The 24,680-nt window shown below is 36.7% G+C and overlaps 1 protein-coding gene across 1 annotated transcript; it reads left to right on the top strand.

Moving 5' to 3' along the window:
• Nucleotides 1–2,896: 2,896 nt before the first annotated feature.
• LOC102101699 (prostatic acid phosphatase-like) lies at nucleotides 2,897–23,962 on the top strand. The gene is made up of 11 exons (XM_005519002.2): nucleotides 2,897–3,064; nucleotides 8,794–8,889; nucleotides 10,792–10,878; nucleotides 11,822–11,974; nucleotides 14,463–14,561; nucleotides 15,027–15,131; nucleotides 16,173–16,305; nucleotides 17,668–17,750; nucleotides 19,454–19,560; nucleotides 20,108–20,277; nucleotides 21,060–23,962. Exons 1-11 carry the CDS (start codon nucleotides 2,951–2,953, stop codon nucleotides 21,176–21,178), a joined length of 1,266 nt encoding a protein of 421 aa, XP_005519059.1. The 5' UTR covers nucleotides 2,897–2,950; the 3' UTR covers nucleotides 21,179–23,962.
• Nucleotides 23,963–24,680: the final 718 nt, after the last annotated feature.

The following is a 24,680-nucleotide window of genomic DNA, read 5'->3' as shown; positions in this document are numbered from 1 at the left end:
AAGGAATTATTAGAAGGCAGTGAATAGACAGTGAACAGGCACTTTCTTCCCCCCACCTGCCTTAGATCAGTAACTTTGGGCTTAGGACATTTTTTTCTGTAGTGTAAGATACAGGTTCATGTTCTGTCAGCAGTACAAGTAAGTGAATTCTTTGAGTGTCACAAATTAACTGCCTTGTGACTTCCCACTCCCCACAACTGGGGTAAAAACACCTCCCCAGAGGACAGTGAAACAGTCTTGTTTCCCTTGTGTTTCAGAATGGTGCTTGAAAAATGTCACTTTGTTTACTGAAACCAAATATTTTCTTTCCCTTTTTCAGCTCAAAAAAAAAGTTTGGAAAAAATCAACTGGAGATAAATCCAAATTATGGTAAGTGCTGATCTGCACATGCAGTCAGAAGCAGGACCTGAGCTGTTTCCCTATGTGAGCAGCCTGGTACATGAGTGCTGGCAGCAGTTTCATCCCTGGTGCTTTGACTGCAGTGACTTCCACCCTTTCAGGGTGTAGGTTGTGCTCCACCAGCAGCAGTTACCTCATGTAACCCTTTTGTACAATAAAGTACAGGTTCTTTTGCAACCAGCCACTTCAAAGCAAATCAAGGCTTCAGCAAGCATTTAAGATAGGTACATGCACTTAAAATTTGTAATTGTGTTTAATTCGACTTAATGCCATAAAGTCATAATTAGAACTTACAACAAAAAGCCAAATTAACATAAACATGATTTAAATTGTTTAGGTTCACTTGCAATATAATGCTTCAACAACTTTATAGATTAAGAAGGATTTTATTTTTGTTATTATTTTGAAGCAACTTTTCCTGAAAAAATGCCAGGATTTAATTGCTGCAGAATATGATGAGTTTATACCTGCCAAATGCCCAGTAGAAATGCAGATAATTCCAGAAACGCAAGGAAATATCCAAATTAAATATATGCTACTAACATACTTACAGATTGCATACAGGATTTCTACATGACTCTATCTTAACCAGTATGGCACATAAATAGGGATATTTTTCCATTTTGGAATGTCTAGACATTTACTTAAGTTGTTGTGGTACCTATTCTTTTGAGCACAAAATATGTTCCCTAACAAAGCATACATGCCAAGGGTAGAGTGAAACCACAGAAATCACTGCTACTTACCATATGCTTGGGCTTGTGTTGAAGTATCATCTTTAAGAGACATTAGAAAATATATTCTATAAAATGTCATTGTCATATATTTCTAAACATTCTTGAATGATGCTATCCAGAATCCGCCCCCCCACTCCCAAAAAAATGAGTTCAGATTCTAAAGTGAAGTCATCAGAATTACTTCAGTGATCATAGACACTCATCAATGAAACACAATAAACCAAATCTTACAAAAAACTAGTCAGTTATGAATTTCATGGTAAGGTCATCAGAAGGATAAGAAAAGATTCCAAGAGGCAACAGTGATCCTTGATCGAATATCTTAGGAACCACCTATTACGCAGATTAAAAAAGTAGGACATCCATTCTGAGTTTTGAGACGTATTAAAGTATTTTAAAGAAAGTGTATTTTATGCCCTACACTCTTAAATAATGGAGGAAGATGATCAGCTTATGTTTGTTTCCAGAAAGACAACATATTATATATTTATGAAGTATAGATTACTCTCATACACCTTCTGCATAGGCAAAAATCACACCAGGAGAGATCAAAAAGGAGGGTGGGGACCTAACAGGGGAGGAAGAAAGAAGTTCAGCTGATGAAAACTTGGAATGGACTGAGAAGACAGACAGGAAAGTTTGGGAGCTGTCATACTCCTCCCATCCAGTCCCATCCATCAGACAAAGTGGATACATAAGGACATTCACACAACTCAGAGGAGAGAATACCTGAGGCTTAGTGGGCTCTAGGGCCCTAAAGGTGGAATTTCTGGTAAGTGGTAAAACACCTGTTGTAGAAAATACTGCTGCAGAGAGCTCAGCAGAAGACCCTGAGACAGGTTTGGGTATGATAGTAATGTAATGAGAATACACAAAGGACCTAATGTTTTAGCATTTAAAGAACTCTACTAATAGATCTCTGCAAACTAATTCATTACTCAAAAAGTGCTTTTGAATCAAAGTCTACAGGTATTATTCTTCTTATTTTATAGAGAGGACGTCAGCAGAGACAAGATGAGCAATCTTCTCAAAGCCACTGAGCTACTGTCAGAAAGAGGGTTTTTAATCAGTAACAGTAAAAATGTGAGATCCAGGGATTGTTCACAAGAAATTTCTTAAAGATTTGAGGCCAAAATAGATCTCAACATAAGCAGTTCCAAAGGGGAAGTACAGGAATACTTCAAGGGAAAAGAAAAATAACACAAACAAATTGAAGAGCATATAACTGCCCAGCAAGGATCTTAAAGAACATACTTGTCACAAGATCTTTTTAAGTATTTTATCTGAGGGACTAGCAATTTTAACCCACATGAAATGTTGTTTTAAATAGTTATTCTGATTTCACAGGGATAATGCGGAAGAGGGGGAAAAAAGGGAGGGTGAGGTAGCTGAAAAGTGGACTAGCTGAGCAGCAAAGAGAAACAATATTGCCTGGTTTTGATTCTTAGCTCATCCTCGTGGCCATGATATAGTTTGGAAAAATTCCAAGTACTGAGAAGTTGAAACAGAACAGGTGAGTTGAAACATTAGGAATGCTTAGCAATTTCTTTGTATTTTAACTTCACCTTCATACTCTAAAAGAGAAAAATATTAGAGGAAAAAAGGGAACTGAATAATGATTTGATTAAAAAGAATGTAAACAGTAATTTGAAAACAAAGGGCAATGCAATTTGTTGCGTAGTCACACAACATTCCTCTTGGATTTGAAATGCACCAGCGGCAGTTCCACCCCTTCTGAAAGTACAGCCTGACGTCTTGCAGTTCAGCCTGAGCAGCTGCTGGAGCTACAAAGTCTTTTTTCCTCTTCTATCAGGATGGGTGCGATACGGCTTCCCAACTTGTCTAGGATCCTGTGTTTTTCTTTTCACATTATTCTCATTCTGCTTCAACAGACTACTGCAGCACGAGAACTGAAGTTTGTGGTTGTAGTAAGTAGATTTGTTCTATGTTTTGTTGTGGGGAATACAGGGACAGAATTACATGCCTGTTGAATCAGACAAGGTGTACAGTTTCTTTGCCAGTCTTCAAACTTAGAAATAAGTACTGCTGCCCTTTTGCTTACTGAGTTTAAAGACATAACCTTAACAATGATAAAAATGTCTCCAGTTATTAGAATTTTCTTTTCCTAATCTCCAATTATTATTTCAAGATAACTGACTGTGGTAGAAGCATACTGCAGAGGAGTTAAGAGATGTGAAGTCCACATTTACCTATTCTTCCTTAGTTTAGCTGACAATCTCTCAGTGCATAGTGTGAGAGCTCATGATTTTGGACTACCTCTTCTATGCTTGGAGCTGAAGCTTATGCTTTTACAGAAGTTACTACACATCAGCACACAAAATAAATATTTTCCATTTCACAATAACTGAATTGTCATAGCAATATACTGAGAAACAGAAATAGACAGGCATTTTTAAGTAGAGATTTGAGAGACGTGTTGCATTAACTTCAGTTAGGCTGAAAACAGCTGTAATAATTCTTATGCTGGGCCATTTCTTCTTTCAAAGTAGCTAAACATGACTTAAATGTCACTTTCCCAAATATCTCTAGAAAAAGAAACATTAATGCAATGTAATACTTTGAATTATGAAGGTGAACCATAGTCCTTTCCATTCTTTTTTTAAATAAAAGGTATAATGATAAAGAATAGTTAGTCCAAATGAATATTTTCTGTACAAAGTTGAGGGGATTGGAATGAACTTTTATAAACAGGCAATTGAAGATCTTCTACAGCCTTACTCTAAATGAGACATTATGTGTGCATACAGCTGTGAGGCAGAAATGCTGCGTCCAAAACATATCATCTGACTCTAGATAAAGTATTTCATGTGTAGCCACATGCATTGTGCATGCACAGCTTGGAGGAAGGCCAGAGTGCACAGGAAAAACCAGTTCCTACTCCTGCTGAGACACCATACATAGCAGGGACCTGACGCTAATTCCACTAACATTCTTTATATAGAAATACATTTACATGTTTTTTCAGTGATAACAGGAAGAACTGGACAAAGCTGAAAACAGGTAGAGAGCAAGCCTTGGAGCATTAACTCCTTGAAAGGAATGAAATTTTTATTGAATTGTAGCTGTTATTGTGTTATGACAAGCAATGGTTTTGCAGAAAGTTACTGGAGATGGTTACCATTATGGAGATGGAGGCTTCTTATCCAAAATCATTGGCTTACCATAACTGTGCAGCCACCTAACAAAAAAAAAATAAACCCCAAACAATTTATAGGGTAGTTTATCCCAATAAACACTAAAATAGTAGGTAAATTTCATTTAAGCTGTCTTCCTTTTACTCCTGTTACTTTTGCTTAGGCTGACCAATCACATAAAACATTACAATTGGTTTAATCTTATCACAATATACATCTCTTCTCTCAAGGCATGGTTTATGTATGCTCTATTGAATTTTGCCTTCTGAACTCACTGATTGAATTTTCATAGAAACAGAATTGCTAGTACAAGTAAATAGCACAGGAATTGACCCCACAATATATCACTGATATAATGGGATATAATGAGAGTATTGGTACATTTGAGGTAAGTCTAAAAGGCATCTTTCTGACATACTTCAATAGCCATTGTCAGGTTATCCTCTGTAAGTTACTATGTTTTCACCTGGGAGTATTACTGCCTTGTGAAAATTGTCATAATGACTTTCTAAAACTTCCTTAGCAGAACTGCACAATAGAAAATACTGCAGGGGAGAAGAAATACAGATAAAAGTTTGCTTTTGCTCACTTCTAGAATTGTATGGTACCTAGGATGGGGTCTCACTTTCTTCTCACAACTTCCAACTTTGTGCTGATTCTGTGCATTTTGATTATTGGCCACAAGCCCTTTTCTCTGCAAAGCTCTAATTCGAGCCAATTTGTCAAAATGCTTTCTCAATTTCTTTGCTTACATGAAAACATCAGCTTTTACCATAACTCTTGTGCACTGAATTTAAGATTAAAGGCAGAGTTTAAATAACTCAAGTTTTAAATTTAAAGAAAGAGGAAAATAGAAAATATGTAGGACAATCAGGCACCCAAGTAGAAATTAAATACTGATTTATCGCCTCTGTTTAAAAAAGTTCCAACCTGGACCTTTTGCCTCTACACACACACACACACACATTTCACCTGTCATATATACAAAGAGGTGTGGTTTCTGAGGCACTGTGGTTTCATCATGTCTTTGTCCTTGTAACTCAGGATAGGAAGTGTTGACTGAGCATGTTATCTCAGCGTGATTTGTCTAATCAAGCCAAGCCATCTGAAACCTTGACTAAACATGTTCAGCATTTCTACATCTCTGGTTTCCCTGAACTGGCAGCATGATGGTTTCACTTCACTTTTGTTTCTTCATTCCTATTGCTGGCTGCAAAGCAAGAAATCTTTTTGTTTGCAGTTCAGTGTGTCAATAAAAGTGCCTGCAAGAGGCTCACTATTATTCAGAGACAGATACTTCGCTGTATTTCATGACATTTCTAAAGGAAGACATTATGTATATATGTGTATGCCACACATGCCATATTCTCAGTGCACCTTCTCTCCTGCACCAGTTTGTCTCCAATATGATTTTTTCACCTGACAACAATGGAAACAAATGCTGGCCAAAGTCTGAGTCATGTGGCCATTTTCATATGAGCAATCATGCTCACAAAGTTACCAAGAGTACATGGATGAACCCAGACACCAAATCAGGTTCAAGCTGTATCAGAGTGGAAGGAGAGGGTAATGGGTTTGGTAATTATCCACCTACTGCTCTTCTTGTGTGCATTCCCATTACAATCCCCTCCTTGATTTCTGGTGTCTTTTCACTTTTTATGATGCTTTCTTGCTCCTCTTCTCTCATTCTGCCATGTTCTGTGTCTCCTGAAAGGCCAGGAAGGCAATCTGCAGACCAGGAGTAATAAATGCTAGAGCACACATATTATTAAATTAATTGGAAGAATCAACTTGTTTTTAACAAAGTTGAAATTATGAGTGTTGAGAAGCAAATATTGATGAGTAAGGCAAGATCTGTAGAGATACATTTTCTCTTCCTATCAGGTGTTCTAATGACAAACACAGTTTTAAATTTTGGAAAAAGTCTCCTAAGATGTAGCTGTGAGTGAACAAGTTAGTCTTTCAGGTTAAGTGGTTATTCATATGGTTATTTCATTTGCAGCTGAAGCAAGGAGTAGCAAGGAGGCTGGAGCACATACAAAAACCAAACTAAGAAGCTTTGTCCTTCAATTCCTAAAAATGGGGCTCTGCTTTTTTAAGTGTTTGTTCCCTTCTTGCTGCTTCCAGCTTAGTGTTCATATCATATTTATGTGACACTGTACAATGAAGGTGCAGAAATATGAACAAGGAGCTGAATGATTCCTATCTTGTGTAGACTTAAAGGAACTGTGCTTCTTTTTCGAGGAGCACACCCTCCACTCCTTCAATTTCTTAAGGTTACAAAGAAATAAAATACTTTTCTTTATATCTCCTGCTCATATATTCAATAGATCTTTTCATCTTGATCCTTTTTCACACTAACCTCTATTCAGATAAAATACTACTGTGTTCTGGCTTATTGAAAGCTGTTAGGGGTTGACTGTTGTGACAGTGACTGTTGTGACATGCTCAGGGTTATGTCATACATTAAATATAAAACATCACAAACCAGTTTAAAAATCTAACACATTGTCAGTAATGTTTCAGTAATAAAAAGGGCATCTCTATGGCCAAGCATTGATCTATTGTTAAGTATTGCCTAAAATATGCATAAAAATTAGTCATTTAAACATGTTAGCTCGAATAATTGTAAGTTACCCATAAAAGTTCTGTGAAGCTGGATAATTTAACAAGAGAGGATGCAGCTATATTGTAATTGGGAACGTAACCTTCATTCTTGACACAGGTACCAGCTTGTCCAGAAAAACTAATGAATCCTACCTGACACCTATGTACATCAGCATAAGGAAATGAGCAGTAGTACAAAAGCCCTTCTCACACATTTTTCTTGCACTCAACTGAATCAGCTACCAGACAATGTAGCTCCTTATTTGTTCTCCTCTTCAATACAGGTGAACTGAGAAATTGCTATTAAGAACCAACTGAGATTCCAAATTAGTAAGAAAAGAGATTTAAAGAGGATTAAAAATTGCACAGAGAAGGAAATAAAAAAACCGCCAAACAACAAACTTGATGATGAGGGTGAAAAACCCTCCTTGAATTGCTGCAAAATATTCATTTCAGGTTGGCCACATAGTGAAATTCAACTAACAAAACAAAAACATAATAAGCAGTCTCCTGCATGTTCTAATGGTAACTTTAGCAAACCTTGTTGTCTATTGTAGAAAATGAAGAGGGAGAAATGCAATTCTATTTGCCTTTAATAGACAGTATTTTCCATCTCTGAAGTACCTGCTTTAGCACAGGTTCATGCACATTAGTAGAGAAGGCTGATGGAAAGGGTGTGTGTTGTAATTAAAACATGGTCACAACGCTGGTGTTTGCTTTGAAAAATATAAACATGAAACACCTCCCAGTGGGAGTGGCAAACTAACTTGTGTGTACAACCCTCTCTGAAGTCTGGGCAAGAATGATGTGGCTTAATGAGGCAATGGAGAGTATTAATTATAAGCAAGTTATGTACCAGTGAGGTATTAGGGCATAAATGTCATTTTATTAACAAATATACCATGCTGCTACATTGTCATTTTATTGTGCTAAATCAGGTGATGGGAACATTGATAAGCAAAGGTTACTTTTCCAACAATTTGGGTCAGCATCCTGGAAGGTTCTCTGGACCCCTGTGAATTTGTATTCCAGCATTTCCTTTCATGTGAAGCTTCTGTGGATTTAATTTTTCTAATCTCATGCAGCATATGCTTAGGGGAGATAATTCAGTTTTTCAGAACCATTTAATCTAGGGTTGTAATTTTATTTGTATGCTGGAATAAAAATACAAAAAGGTTCATTTAATTTTTCTGATAAAAAAATCATACAATTGAATGCATCACACTAATACTCACCATGCTGGAGTGTCCAGGACAGTAAATCAACCAAACTCTTTGCTCTCACTGAATTTGATAGAAATAAATCCTACAGACTTTAAAAAGTATTTTTATTTATGCATTTAAAAGTATTAATAAGGTAAGTATTACTTAAGTAAGCTAACAGTGTAAACATTTATACTCTTTAATCTTTATATTTTTGGATGATTGAGAAACTGAGAATAAGATCTGTGTGTACATAGAACTACTTTTATAGACACTGCTATGAAAAAGTTACCAAAAAATTTCAAGTCTTTTGTCTATGACAAAGTAACTAAATACTAATCTAAGCACATCAGTAACTGGTTCAATATGCAGAAGCACTGAGTTTCCAAAATTCAGTCATATTTCCTGTCCAGATGCCTAGCTGTGAACACAATCCCAGCATTAACATCTTGGGTGATTAATTTCATGTTCTAGGAGGAAGAATCATTAGGCTTATGCCCACTTAATTCCTATATAAGTATACATATTCTTGACTGTAAAGAATGTATTCACATCCTATTTGACCAGGTTTCTGCAGACTCTCCAATATTTTCATTTGAAAAATTTCACTGGAAGTATAAAGACTTCTAGTTAGATAAGGAAGGAGTGTTGAAAGTAATGATCTCAAGGGGTTTTTATTGCTTACATTGTCAGGTTTTCCGACATGGTGACAGAACACCAATTGTAAACTTTCCAACTGATCTACACAAAGAAAGCGAATGGCCCCAGGGATTTGGACAACTCACCAAGGTATGTTGACTTTCTTAGAAGAACTTAAAAATTCTACTAAAAGAGGAAGTGGGAAGAGGTTTTGTATGCGTGTCTCAAAAGCATTAGCAAATCCCAGGTTCTGATTTTTGCTATTAGCAAATACCAATACCAGAAATTCATAAACATTTTTGCAATGTTATTTCATTCAGCTATTGCTAAATTGAAATCCTGTTCATCGTAGCTTTATAATTATCTTCCTAAAAGCAACATCTTGATAGTGTGTCTGGATTCAAATAAATGGCAAGTTTAAACACTCTACTGTTAACACTGATGAAGTTCTAATGAACATTAAGTACTGAGCCCAGTGACAGGGCAAAGGCATGACACCTGCCCACCAAGTCAAGTGAGGAGTCCACATCTCATCATTGGACTGACAACCACCAATTCACAAAACAAGAGAAGCCTTGCAGGAGAAGGTTGCTTCTGGGGACAATGTGTCTTCTAAAAAGGCCACTTGCAGTCCAGAGTTTCACTAGGATGCACTGTACCTACTTGTTGCCCTGGCATTTTAACATCAAGCCTTATCTCTTTGATTGTATTTGACATAAGAAGCTCTGGAGCAAAAGGAAGCCAATGCATATCCTAATAATACTTTGTCATGGTACAGAAGTACAAAACAGACAGTTCAGTGTCTAACGTTTGAAGGGGGGCTTGAAAGATTTGTAAAATTCAGATAGTGAAACAATGCATTACTATCTTATTACTAGCTTATGTACCAAGATATTCCTGCTTTGGCATTGACTTTTTTGAGAGCTTTTTTGCTATTCTGCTATCTTTTTAGCAAGAGAAGTAGTAGGAATGTACTTCTTTGACAGTAGAAGTTAAAAACTTCAGCTCAGGCTTTAGAAATTAATAACAGAAAAGAGAGTGCGCAGACTAAGACAACTGCAGGCCCACCAAGGCAAAGACTGAAGAAGGCTACTTAAGGCATGAAATATAAGCCACAAATTTATAAGGCTGAACAAATAACAGAGCAATGACAATGATAAACACTAGGTTGTCAATCATCCTCTCTCAGCTGTCTCTATATGATATATTGTAAAGGACAATATTGATGGATGTCTACAGATCTACATCTCTGTGGATATTTGTATAGAATCAGGGGTATTGCCTTTCTGTAGCAGATGTTGCAATCTTAGCCTTTCAGAACGTATTATTTCTTCATAGATATAAGTGAACATTTCTGTTAAAGATTCTAGATCACCTGCAACATACGCAGCTGTTCTGATTTTGTCTTTGAGAGAGCTGGTAGGGGGCTCTGTTTTGGATTTGTGCTGAAAACCATGCTGATAATGTAGGGATGTATTTGTTACTGCTGAGCATGGCTTACATAGATTCACAGGATTTTCTGCTTCTTGTACCAAGCTGAGTTTGTCTTGGGGTGCACAAGAAGTAGGGAGGGGATACAGCTGGGACAGCTGATCTCCACTGACCGAAGAGTTATACTGTACCATAGGATGCCATGCCCAGCATATAAAACGGTGGAAAGAGAGGAAGGTGCAAACATTCAGCTTGATGTCATTTGTTTTCTCAAGTAACTGGGATGGAGCCCTGCTTTCCTGGAGGCTTAACACCTGCCTGTCCACGGGCAGTGGCGAATTAATTCCTTGTTCTGTTTTGCTTGCATGTGTGGCTTTTGCTTTGCATATCAAATTGTCTTCAAACCCTGGAGTTTTCCCACTTTTACTCTCCCCAGTTTTACCAGAGGTGAGTGAGTGAGCAGTTGTGTAGTGTTCCGTTGCCAGCTGGGGTTAAACCACAATACTATTACATTATACCAACAGTTGATGATCACTTAAAAGCTCAAATAGGAAAGACACTTCTACATTAGAAGTTTGTAGTCACCTTAATCTAGTAGTCACCCATATGCTTGCCTTACAGATTGGAATGCAGCAGCTATTTGAACTTGGACAGTACATGAGGAAACGATATTCCAGCTTCTTGAACAGCACATATAACCGGCAAGAGGTATAGAGCAGATCTGTCTGCAGCATATTTTTCTGGCATAGCAGAACTATGGACTTATAAAAGCACATTATCATACTCATTTCATGAATGGAAAAATTAAGGTAATAGAAGGACATTTTTGAAAGTCATACTTACATCAAGGTGAAAACACAGAATAAAGTCTAATTTTCAGCACTTACATTCTCTTTGGGCCTTTCACAACCTATTTTTCTCAAACTGAACAGCTCCAGGATGAATGAGCTGGGAATTTATAAAGTGTATGGACTATTATTGTTTTTCCCTGTTGAAAGATAAATGCCTATCCAGTCATGTGATGGGCCATGCTTACACACTTCTTCCTGTAACAGAGAGCTCTAACAGCTGTTTGGATGTACTTATACAGTATAGATCCACTGTAGGGAAGATCCCTTTAACATATATATATATCACATATAACTATAGGAGGCATGCATTGTGAAAAGGTATGAAAGGTTTGAAAAGGTATGACCTTTTCTATGCTTCCAAGACAAGTTTATGTTTTTTGAGTGCTTTAACATTCCTGAGGTATCACTGATAGATCATAGAATCATTTTGGTGGGAAAAGACCTTTATGAATTTCGAGTCCAACTGTTAACCCATCCACCACTAAATCACATCCCCAGGTCTACACATATCACTGTTCCTCTGAATCTTTAAAGAGGGAGAACACCCTTCTTTGAAATCATGCTTTCTTATTCTTTCAGTTGAGTCTGAGGGTTATATTCCAAATTAAAAGATGCCTTGGCAATTCCTTTTGTGAAACTGAAGTAGGGCCCTGGAAAGCTGAGTTACAATTTCACTGGTTTGACTTTATGCAAAAATATAAAACTGAAAACAAAAAGTCAGTATTGACAAGTTGGGTAAAATTCCCCTATTATTTTATAGTTTTCATTTTATCATTAATTTTTTGCCATTCTATTTTCAGTTTTACATCCAAAGTACAGATTATGATCGCACCATTATGAGTGCCCAATCATATCTTTCTGGCCTCTTTCCACCAACTAGCAGCCAAATTTGGAACCCTGGACTTCTCTGGCAACCCATTCCAGTTCATGTTTTTCAAAAAACAACAGAGCAGGTGAGTACTGACTAGAAGCATTCTATAAAATCTTAATCTTTCACAGAAGCAAAAGAACAGAAAAAAGGAGAATAGCTAAAAAACATTTTTTAAGCTTTTTGAGTTCAATATAATAGGAAATATCAAATGCAGCTACTGTCTGAAAAGTATGTCATAGGTCAACTGTAATAGCTACATGAAAATCCTCCTTCCATACTTGCAGAATACCTGAATTGTCATACACTCTACCATTTTCTCCAAGGTCATTTCTTCTGGCTAGAACACTTTTGAACAGTATTCTAGGGAAGTTGCCCTAAATCTTTACAGGAAACAAGTGCTTTTCTAAACACCACTCAACTAGGCAGACCTTGTCTCTTTGGCAAGTATGTTCCACAGTTTATTCAAGGAATTGAATTTTCACCAGCCACTGTAATAACCTCAAAATTATTACCTCCCTATTCTGGTAGCATTTAGGCATTTTAATTACAGACAAGGGCTCTTTTATGCTCAGTGCTATAGAAACATTTAATGAAACCCTAGCACTTCTCTTGCAGATCATAAGAGTAGACCTACCTGAATAACAGGTCCTGTAGAAGTTTTACTTCATGTAGCTCTCTCTGGCTGACTCAGGTTCAGATTTTAATTTCACTTGCTCTTGTGACAAGAACTGTGTAAAGAACAGTTTGGCCAAGAAGGATAAAAAGCTATTGAGTGTAATAACAGAAAGCCTTATTTACTTCTGGCTTTGAGGACAGAAGTTGACTTTAAGGAAATTTGTACAAATCCCCTACTACATAACTGCCCATCACCAACATCAGAGGATGGACTCACTCATTAGGGGGTTGTCACACCTCTCTCCCTTTAATGTTGCTCCATATTTGGAGACCATGCTTGAAAACAGGTACAGAGAGAAAATGTTCCCCCAGACTGGATTAGGCAAAGTGATTCAGCCAGAAACTTAACCCCGTTCCTAAACGGAAAAGAACGCGGTCACTGTTATTTAAATACAGGACACCAGAGGAAGTTCTTTCACCAGAAGACCAGAAAAGTATCAAAGTGGCCATATAATATCCCAAAGCCCCTAGGGGAACCACAATGAAATGAAATAACCTGTTTGATAAAGACAAGCTTATTAGTAGGAGTCTCTAATACCTCATCACTTCTACAGCTGCTTCAGGAGTGGGTATTGACACTTCTCTCAAAAAACACCTCTGCAGCAACTTCAAATGCCCTTTCTAATGCAAACCACCTGGAAAAAAACATTGTTCCCTTGTTAAACCAAACAAATGCTTGAAGGTATTTTCAAGCCCCAAGCAACACGATGTGGGAAACTGAAGCCAGCTGCAGTCCTGTAAAAAACCATAATCACAGTTTATTTTTAAGCCACTGAGATCTATCAAGAGTTGACAGGCAACAGTACTGAGTACTGCTTAATGAAGCCAAAGGGAGTGGCTTAATTAGTAACACCTAGAGAGGGATAATTAAGACATACAGTAAGAGAAATATTTGTTATCATGTAATTAAACGTTCCCCAGTTTCATATTGAAGCTTTTGAGATTTCATCCTCCAGTGTGCTGCTGTCACAGAAAAATTGCACCCTTGGAAACCTATCCAAGTGAAAGTGGGCTAGGGTCATTTGGTGGCTGCTGCCAGCTTCCCACTGGAGACATGCTAGAAGTGCAGTCTGTTAATGGTATGGGATAATACTAGTGCTGGGTCAAAAATGCTCTAGTGATGTGACATAAAGTGCTGAACCAATACAACTTTGTTTTGTTTACCATGGCTTTTCACTGACATTTTATGCTGTATCAGGTATCATTTGTCTTTCTGCAATTGATATAAACCATATTTGCCAGAGCTCAGAGAAGGATATTTACATGTTGTTCGGATTAAATATGTACTATCATGTGACCGCGTAATGCACACACTTGTAGTAATTAAAAGTGAACCACATCCCTAAAGAAGAACAAGCCCTCAGGCTCATAGCTTCTTGATATTTCAGGAGAACAATTTGTCAGTCTTGTTTCAAGTTCTGTCTATTAAATGGTACTTAAAATGCTTACCATAATCCAGTTATACCCAAAGAGATGAGACCTGGATGTGTATATGGAGAAGCAATTCAAGTTCCAGTACCAGGTGGAGTTAAGTCACATCTGGGGGAATGCAGAAAATGAGATGGAAATGGTAGCTTTTTTTAATTTCTGATCATGGACCCTGACCCATTTCTCAAAGCAATCCCCTGACAGGCATGTGCAATTTCTTTTTGTCAAAATTAGTAAAATTGAGGGAAATCAAGTTATCACAGACACAAGTAGCCATTTGAAAGTCAAGTTACCACAGTCCATCACCTGTGTTAACTGAATTAATGATTAACAAACAATTATTGAGTAGGTCTAGCGCAGCCATGAATCTGTCTAAAAAATATTACACCATTAATCTCAGCAACAGAAAAAACAGAGGGGTGTTGATAATTTTATAACTATTCTAAGTTTTGTTTTTCATGTTTCAGAGGCTGAATTTTCCTCTGCCCAGCTGTCCTCGCTTTGATGAACTTCAGCATGAAACACAAACATCTAAAGAATTTCAAAATAGAATACAACCATACATGGTAAGAGAAAAAAAGCAAAACCAAAAAACAAGCAAACAAACAAAAATCACCAAGATGTGAGAAAAAAGTAGCTAAGTTGTAAAAGTTATGGAATTGCATTTTTTCCTTTTGTTAAAATGCAAAAACAAAATGAAAAAAATTAAACTCCTGTTTAGGTTAGATATGAGAGAAAAGTTCTTAACCCAGAGGGTGGCTGTGTACTGGAACAGGCTCCCAGGGAAGTGGTCACAGCACCAAACCTAACAGAGTTCAAGAAGCATTTGAACAATGATCTCGGGCACATGGTGCGATTCTTAGAGATGTCATGTCCAGGGCCAGGATTTGGACTCAATGATCCTTATAGGTCCCTTCAAACTCAGCTTGTTCTGTGATTCTGTGAAAAGGTTGGGTGTTAGAGAATCTATCTGCATGTATGTTCCATATGTATTGAGTATTTGTGGTATTCTCTTCACTTTTTCCCTACAGGATTTTTTACAAACAATGGCAGTTAACACAGGGCTTGAACTAAATCACCTTAAAATACTGGACAATTTCCAGCTCTGGAATACATATGATACTCTACATTGTGAGGTAAAAAAAAATCAATAGATGCTGGGGAATAATATAACTCCAACTCTGGGTTTCAATTAAACCATGGCAATGTGTTTCACAGGAATGAGTTGTATTCTCTCCTAAATTTTCTTTTTCTCTTTTTTTTTTTTTTAATTTGAATCTAAATTATATTTTAGTGCTTTGGTAAGATTACTGAAAAACATGGTCTACAGCTTGGGAGACTGTCATTTCCACTTCATGTTTGAAGAAGTTACTATTTCCATTATTCCCTTTTTCCCCTTCCCAACATGCTGCTATAGAATTATTCAGCATGATGGCTATAATATATTTGTGATTTTTAACAGAGAAATTAAATTATTAGCTTTAAACTATCAACAGGTAAACATCAAAATACTTAAGATTTTGAACATAAATAGAAATGATAGATCATGAAAGATCTATCAGATAAAAATTTTTGAGACAGTGATTGCTACCAGTTAAAAAAAAGCCCAAACTGACCCCAAGCATGGAAAAATTCCATTTGGCCCCAGTCATTACCAGCAGTGCATGAGGGATTTTGAACATATCCTCTACAAACTGAGGTAATTAAACATGATGAGACACTGTCACTATTACATGACAGGAGAATGACATTTGTCTCTAGTTGCCCAGTGATAGAACTGGTATGTGGATAACTGTATGGAAAGGCAGAAAAAACTGATATTTATAACCTGAAAGAATTTATTAGAATTTATTAATTAGATCTTTATAACCAGAGAAAGGAAGAGAGGAAGACATATAGCTGCAACATTTCCTACCAAAAACATGTATTTTTGTATTAAACACATTATACCTACAAAGAATCTCCTTCACACAGGTGCTTCTGCTCTGCCCATTCACTCACTTCAGGCTGCTCCCCATTTCCACAAAATATATTTCAGAGCATGCTCTGGAGTAAAATTATGTTGTGCAAAGAGGCAGGACAGCCTCAGAAAGTCTAAACTAAGTAGCGTGAGGGTAGATGATAAGTTGATGGAAACCAGTGAATTATAAACAGTTTTTGTTTTCCTTTATCACTAGGATATTCACAATTACACTCTCCCTGTATGGGCCACTGAAGATGTAATCAACAAGATGGAAAAACTGGCAGAATTGTCCTTACTCTCATTATTTGGTGTTTATAAAACAGAAGAGAAATCACGATTACAAGGAGGTAAATAAAAAAATGCATAGCTCTGAGAAATGAGGAGATAATGCAACATCCTGTCACTTATTAATGCAAAATTATTCAAACAAACATTTGATTCAAAACTATGGACATTGGATGCCATATTAAGAATATAAATATGTGCTGAACATTGGCACTTGCATGGATAAGATACTGCAACAAGGTGTATAAATTAACATCTTCAGGTTTTCCATTTTTTTTAAGGGATTAGGAAATATTATAGAAAATTAAGGGAATAAATCAGGCCCTCATGGTTATGATCATTACTTATTTTATAGTAAATTAGGTTAAGTTGTTCCTCCAACATTTCTTCCAGTGGCTTGCCGTTCCTTGTTTTTCAATTTGATGTACTGGTTATACATTGTGTCAAAACACTGGCAACACATTTGTAGCTCTCTGAGTGATATAAAGCTGCTCCAAAACATCAAAGAGGTTCCAGTCATGTCCATGCTGCAAGAATTACAAGAACTGGGAACTACTGCTTAGCTCCAAAACTGGGGCACATAGACTGTGCTGCACATTCTGACACTACTTCAAGACATAACCCAGGAATTTCTCTTTTGATCCCCAGGTATCCATGAGCAGGAAATCCAAAGGATTGAGCTTGAATCAGGCTGGAACATTTGAGGCTAGGCTTTCTAATGCACCTACTGTGCAGCCTAGATCTAGGTAAAGAGTTATTAGCAGACCCATCACGTAGGCATATACATGTCTGGATCAAATACATAGTAATTACAAGCTCCAATCTGCAGTAAAGCCCATTAGTTAGCAGATGACCATGTCACATGGTAAGGACTATCCACCTAATGCTCACTGGCATACCAGTTACATCCGCTTTCCTTAGAATGACATAAACTGTGCTTCAGGGAATTTCTGCTGTGCTTACCCATTGGCATTAGAATACCTTTGGACTGGAGAAGAAGTACAAAAGAGCTTTGGAAAAAATGAAGAATCAGTAACGTGTGACTTGTTGGAAGTAAATGGTTAAAATATTTCTTTGGCACGTAGACAGGAAGAGACCAGCACAGTTGTCATTATTCCAACACTACAAACAAAAATAGGATGGAAGGATCTCAGCATAACAGAACTGGAAGTGTCATTATCCCCAGTTCTCAGGATGGTTCTAGATGATTTCCTGTGAATCCTGCTTCTTCACTTGACCTGGATGATGAATCATATATTTCTCCTCTGTAACATCTTCTCTGTAGTTATAAAATTGTTGTAAGCTAAAAAAATGAGTATGAGGTCTGAGTAGATACCTTATATTTGATACTCACAATATTTTGGTTTTTGTTTCCATTCAAACATTATACCTTCACTTGCCACATTTTTTTCCATCTTTTTAAGGTGTCCTTGTGAATATTATTTTAAACAGTATTAAACAAGCTGCCAACTCTTCAAAACCAAGAAAAATGGAGGTCTACTCTGCAGTGAGTATTTTCATCTTTCATAAACCTTGCTTTGATTTTGCCAGTAAAGTAAGTTAAAGGAAAGAATAATATAATACAGTTTAATTCAGTTAAGAAGCTGAACACCAATCAGTACAAGAACACAGTATAGGCATGGGTCTCACCTCAGTTTTAGTTAAACTATATTTGGCAAAGAAAACTCTATTTTATCATTCATTATTCCTACAACCTAATGGTGAAGTTTCTATTAGTTGCATCTTTCCTGAAGTGCTCCAAAACTGGCACATAGCAAAACTTCAGCTGTACCTCCAAACCTCTCCTCTGTGGGTTTTTTTTTTATTACTACTATTATTATTTTTATTTATTTTAGAGGGTGAAGAGAGCCACTTTCATCAGGCCAAGATCTGCTTAGCCCATTCATTATTCTGTCTCTAGCAAGGGCCAAAGGCAGGGATGAATGTGAGAATAAAGCCAGCAGAGAGTGATAAAACATTCCAGAAATCTGTGTCTTAGGGACTTCCTGAGACAGAATTTATCCCTGTGTTTAGTATCTCTGGACAGACTGTCTTCCATCAACTGGCCTAATAACTTTCTAGATGCATTTATACTTTTGGACTCTGCAACATCCTGTGACAATGACTTGTGTGTTAAAGAAAAAAACTACTCCCTCTTTTATTCACTTTTTCTGGGTCTCTAATGAATTTACTATTTTCTGTCACTCCTCTTCCATAATTCCTTTTCCAAGACACACTGATACCGTATTTAATCTTTTCTCCTATAGAAACTACTTGATACCTCAAGTCTTTCTCTCTGCCCTTTCTACATGATTCTAGCACTACCATGTACTTTTTGAAAAGGAAAGAGCAGTACATCCAGATTTTTCACTTCTGCTTTAATACTCTGAGTTCAAGTATACTGTTATTTTTGAAACTTATCAGCCTAAAAAATTCCGGAACCTGAACAATAATTAAACCATAGGTGCTAGACGATAATATAAATAGGTCTAGCATATATATATATATATATATATATATATATACATATATATGTATATAATGGTGCTTGCAAAATTTATGCACCAAAGTACCAAACTCTTTGGACTTCCTGCCTTCAGCTCCTCTTCCTATGATCCCTGCAAATGCAGGGATAATGACTAGATGAAGAATCTGTATGTGGGTGGGTAACTGACTCCATAAAAATAGAAGCCAAACTGAGATTTCATTGTATGAGTCCAAATAGAAGGAACAATTGGAAAAAATCTGAAGTGGAAATGAGGAGAATAGTCTTTGCACACAACTATTTGTCTGGTACACTACCTGAAAAAAAGTACCTTCTCTTGAAATGCCCTAGATTATACTACTTTATACTGCCTTAATCTGACCTTGGACTAAAAAACACCACAGAGGGAAGGAAAAGAGAAACTGGATTGAAAAACTAGATTTATTACTCAAACCACATCTTGCTTTCCCTCAGTATCTGTCTCCAAAATCCTGCCAGATGGTGTAAGACACATACTGCAGTAACTCCTTGGAAATGCCTCCTGTTGTCTGTAGTAATCAGTTAACATGTTTTTCCCAATGGTGAACATACTGAACACATTTTTATGATCAAATTTACATAGGTTTTCTTTTACCTCCATTTCCACTCTACTCTTGTCTCATTACTCTGGATGAATGCTAGTTGACTTAATTGACTGTAAAGGATGAATTTTTTTTCTCCAATAGCATGACACCACAGTGGGGGCCCTCCAGATTGCTCTCAATATTTTCAATGGAAAACTGCCACCATATGCTGCTTGCCAGATTTTTGAACTCTACCAAGAAAGCAATGGGCAAGTATCTTCTTATCTATGCAATAAAGAGTGTTTAGAATTTGCTACCTTCTTCTCCCAAACCACTTTTCTCTCAAATATTGTGAGAAGATACAATTTTGATTTAAATAGATACATCACTGACCAGCCCATAGGCACAAAGTCATATTAAAATTAGGGAAAATTACATTTTCTGGATGTGAATATGTGCTCTAAAAGACAGGAAGAAGAGGTAAAACAAGCCCTCCTAGAATGAAAGAAATGGTAAAATAATTTTTCCTGATTCTTCAGGTGATAGCAAGAACACTTCCAAGACGTAATTCCCACAGTAAACCAGTTGGCTTAGAACATAGTGTTGGTGCCATTCAAGGAGCCTTCGAAAGGACTTTTTCAGCTGACCAATAACCAGCTTTGGCAAAGTGGGCTTTGCAGACGTCTTCACAAAGCCTCCACTCTTGGAGAACAGGTTCTAGAGTAGGATGTTAGAGCCTATTTCCAACATGCTGTCTCAAAGTAGGAAACCTATTTAAGAACCTTTTTTAAAAAGCTTTTCAATGTTGTTAATCAGGCAATATAACATCGAAATGCATTATCGGAACGACACTTCAAAGGATCCTTACCTCCTCACTTTGCCAGGGTGCACCTCTTCTTGTCCACTTGAGAAGTTTGCTGAACTAGTTTCTCCTGTGATTACAGAAAACTGGTCAAAAGAATGTGGGAAGAAAGACAAAATGAAAGGTAGTGTAACAGTTCTGTATTTTCCCCATAAGAGATGGTGGCTGATATTTTATCAGTGGCTCTGAATTTTGTACCTTTCACACAATTAATAGATTTCCCTTTAAGTGTGGGTCAGATTTACTATGGACAAGGAATATCAGTAGAAATTAAATTAGTATATTCACAAAAGGAGCTGCCTAAAGGCTGTGGTCAAAACTAGATCTCCACTTGTTGAAAACGTCTAAGAGAAGTATGGATGTGGGTGTTATATAAGGGTCCTGTTCATGTTGGATACGTTAGACTTTCTGCAAATGCAAAGCAAAAATAGCTTTCAAATTCATGGTAAGATTTGTGCATCTGTGTTTCTGCAGTTGTACTGAGTGCAGCTGATCCATGGTCTACTAGCAGCTGAGAGATGATAACCTCTTCCTGCCTAAATATTATTTCTGGGAGGGAGGAGAAGAGCAAGGCAATACATGTTACTTTTCAATAGTCCCGTTATTTCCCCTGTCTTGCATTTTGCTGATCCCTGAAGAAACTACTTTTCTTTTTTCATTTAATACACATAGTCCTTCCTGCCCTATGGAAACCTGGGAGTAAGATTTACTTATGCACAGGAAACAATCTATACATTTCTAGGACTGAAGTATATGTTCTTGCGTTGCATATGCCAGTAAATGCGATTTTGCCAGAAATATTTCCATTCTACGTATACGTAATTAGACTGTTAGCTTTGCATATAAAATGGTATACATATATGTCTTTCACTAACTCCCTTCTCAATTATTTTTTGTTCTTGACAGATATTTTTATCGGATTTAATGTTGCGGTTGGCTTGTTGTCCATTTTTAACCTTGTACTGCTCTACCTTCTTTATCATTATGGACGCTGCAGGCTCAGAAACAGCTACCAAGACATTTAGAGTGGAAGTAAAAAAATGAAAGAGAGAGCAGCTAGACATCAAGGAATACTTGAACTTGCTGGTATCCAACAGTTTGCTCTGGTCAGAATAATCTCCAAAGCATATTCAATAAACCTGAACAGCTGAGGTATCTGCGGCCTAGCTCCCAAAATTCTACACATCTGCAGTGAGAAATACTGTAGAAATACATTATTTTAGGAATTACTGGATGGATGGAATTACTTCAATTTATATCTTTATTCTACTACTACTATTAATCAATTTTACATCAACCAGTCCAGTCAATAGCAGGAATGCTATTGACTCCTCTTTTTTTTTATATTGCTTATTACCATTTAGCCCACTGCTGCTCAACAAGTCTTTCTTCAAAACTTCATTCTGTAATATGTACCTTACTTCCTATAAATGGCTATTTTGTTGATGGAGAAAAACACATTTAGTGAGCAGAAGTTTCAATTGCTGTATGAAAAAGACTCATACCAGCATTTGGAGATACTGTTCCCATGTTTATTTATTCAAATCTATGCATGAGTTTTGACCTTGGCCTTCAGCTAATAGAAGTCTTCAGCCTGCTCCTTAAAGGAGTTAGACTACTGTAGCTCTCACTGAAATTAGTAGAGCTGGGATTATCTCTGTCACATATCCAGGTACCAAGCAAGAAGCTTGCAACAGCATCTTGGTCAGTGCCTGTAACTTTAATAATATGGATAAGTAAATACATTAAAATCTATTTTCTGTTTTACGATTTTTCTGAATATTCTCCCAGTCATGAATGATCCTTTGCTCTGCATTTCTTTGAGCCACTCTTAGAACAATTCCTGACGCTACCACTCTTTTCATCATCTTTTATTTTAAATCACAATAACTCCTTTAACTCCTTGCTCTGTTCACAATCCTATATATTAGCAAGATGTACACTAAAAGTAAGAAACCAATGATTCTGCTTTTTGCATGTTGATCTCTTCTGTGCAATATATTTTGTTTAGATTGTAAGCTTCTAATGTCAGGGAGTGTGTTTCTGTAACTGCTCTTGAGTATTCCAAACTATATACATAATAAGCACTAATACTACTTATTGTCATATGTTTCAAGACTGAATCAAGACTTTCTCATTCTGTAGCCCAGCAGTGGATAGGGTGAATGACAATACCATGGAGAAGTATCTTTAAAACTCAAGACAACCATACAAACAGGTCCCAATAGCAGGGTCAGCACAACAGATATAATGTGTCCTGTTGAGATTCAGAAAGAGAGAAAGCTGAGGGATGGGGAGAAAGCTGATGTCTGCTTAGCTCAGACATAGCGTCACAGCAATGTGGATACACTGCTTCTGGACTGACTTTCACACACATTCTGTGGGTTGCAGTGCAGAGCTCAGAAGCCTCAATAAGCTATCACTGAGATAGTGATCTAGAGATCAGCCCTCAATATTACAGCTGAAATGTGATATAATTATATATTAATTATGTTAATATTAGTGATATTAAATACCATATATTAAATACATAATATATCATGATATTAAATATCATATATTAAATAGCATAAGTCAGAGTAACAAATGCTTGTGAGAATATAACACTTCCCAAAGGTATTTCTTGTAACAACTTCAGTTACTGAACTGTCCACCTTTTGAAAATTATTTCTCACTCAGTAAAAACTTGTAGTAATATCCACAACTTATCCCTTTTATTTATTTTAGGAAATATCATAATCAACTGGTGGATTTGAGTCTTATATGTTCAGGATTTTTATTGTATAACAAGTTGATGCAAAACTGTCAAAAAGGGGAAAGGCTGTCCCTAAATCAGACAGTTCAGATGTACAATCTTCAGCTTGTAACTAGTCATTTTGATCCTCATGCAAAAACTTGAGGGAATATCTACATTGCAGTCAAATGTATTGAAGCAGCTCTAGGAAACAAGCCTGAGGTAGCTTGGTTACTATTAGAAGTGTACTCACAGTGGAAAAAAAAATTCAGAACAAACAGCAAAACTTTTCTTGGCTCCTGTATGTGCATATATATATATAAATATATACACAGTCAGTGGTTACCTGATACTGAGCTCTGCATTACCACAGCCATAATGCTGCTGGCACCCACTTAAGGATAAATTATGTTTTTTATTAGAGGAAGTCAGATACTTGACAAATGAAGATGTATTGACTGATAATGTGCAGTAAGAACCAGTTTTGAAATATTAGAAAATCAGTCAATTGCACTCCTCAAGAATCAGAATGGGATGTGTTTTTCCAAGACTGCTTCTTACAAAAAGAAGCAGATTCAGACAGAAAGTAAAATGTGAAGTGTCTGAGACATCCTGTCTGGTTTATGCTGCTCAAGCCTAAGCTTTAAGAATTTCAAAAGATAAGGCAATTCTTTTTGCAGCAGGAGCTGTCAGGAAGGAGTTTTATTGTAGGGACACCTTTCTGTTAACAGATAGTCATACTTGAAAATGCATATGCACTTTTAGAAAGGATCCAGTGAACACAAGTTACAGAGAATGTGATGACAAGTTCAGATGATGTAACTTCAGAATAAATGAGTGTACATTAAAGATGTAGTAACTTAGTGAAGTAGGCCCTGAATCTCACTTATAGGAAAGATGTTTTGTCTTGCTGTGTTTAAATCAAGTGAAATTTCTCCAGTGGAGTAAAAGGTTGTACATGTAGACAAGTTCATAGCTTTTTTATTTTTTCAGCCATATTTACAATTTGCTTAGTATAATCTGCAGACTGTTCATGATTAGAAAATATCTTGTCTCCAACCAACTTGTGGCACTGCAATAAAGTACTTTAAAGAAACAATTCAACATTTTCTATTTTATCTTATTGAAAAACAATGGACCTTTCAGTACATCAAGAATTTCCAAGCATAAGTAAATGTTCAGATTTGTTGCTTCTGTAAGAACAGATTTTAAAGCCCTTCTGCTTTGATATGAATAAAGTTGATGACATGAAGCTCTTCAATTTGTCCTCTAGCAGTGACATAATCTGTCTCTACAATAATTACAGCAGCAACTAGACAATCTGCAGCAGGGTTTTCTGGTGTCTATGGTAGACAGTAGTGCACATACAGTGCTTTTCACCTCAGCCAGCAACAGCCTTCTCTCACTGAATTGATTTTATTTGAGAACTTCTTTTTTTCACAGGCCTGAATATTGCACACAGTGGGTCAGCACAGAATAGACATCTGACTTCCAGAGTAGTATCAGCTCAGCCAGGAGCACTCATGTTAATTTGTACCAGTAATGTAGTGACATCGGATCCAGTTGACAGTATTTCCTCTCACTGTAATGTATTTTCTTAGCTGTGGTAAGAAAGGAGAATGAGAAATGCACTCTATTTGAATAATAAAAAAAAAAAATCTATTTAGTCCAAAAGTTCTTCTTAAGCCTAGATTAAACCCAAAAGACAAGAGTTATGTTCCTAAATTTTCCTCCATTAAAAAAAAACAAAACAAAACAAAACAAAAACTTCTACTCTACAAATATTATTAATG

The sequence above is a fragment of the Pseudopodoces humilis genome, chromosome 1 (assembly GCF_049639895.1).
Source record: "Pseudopodoces humilis isolate 2021_Gansu_Grassland_sample_001 chromosome 1, ASM4963989v1, whole genome shotgun sequence".
Lineage (NCBI taxonomy): Eukaryota > Metazoa > Chordata > Aves > Passeriformes > Paridae > Pseudopodoces > Pseudopodoces humilis.
The sequence above is the reverse complement of the archived record's forward strand: the minus strand, read 5'-3'. Positions and strand labels throughout refer to the sequence as shown.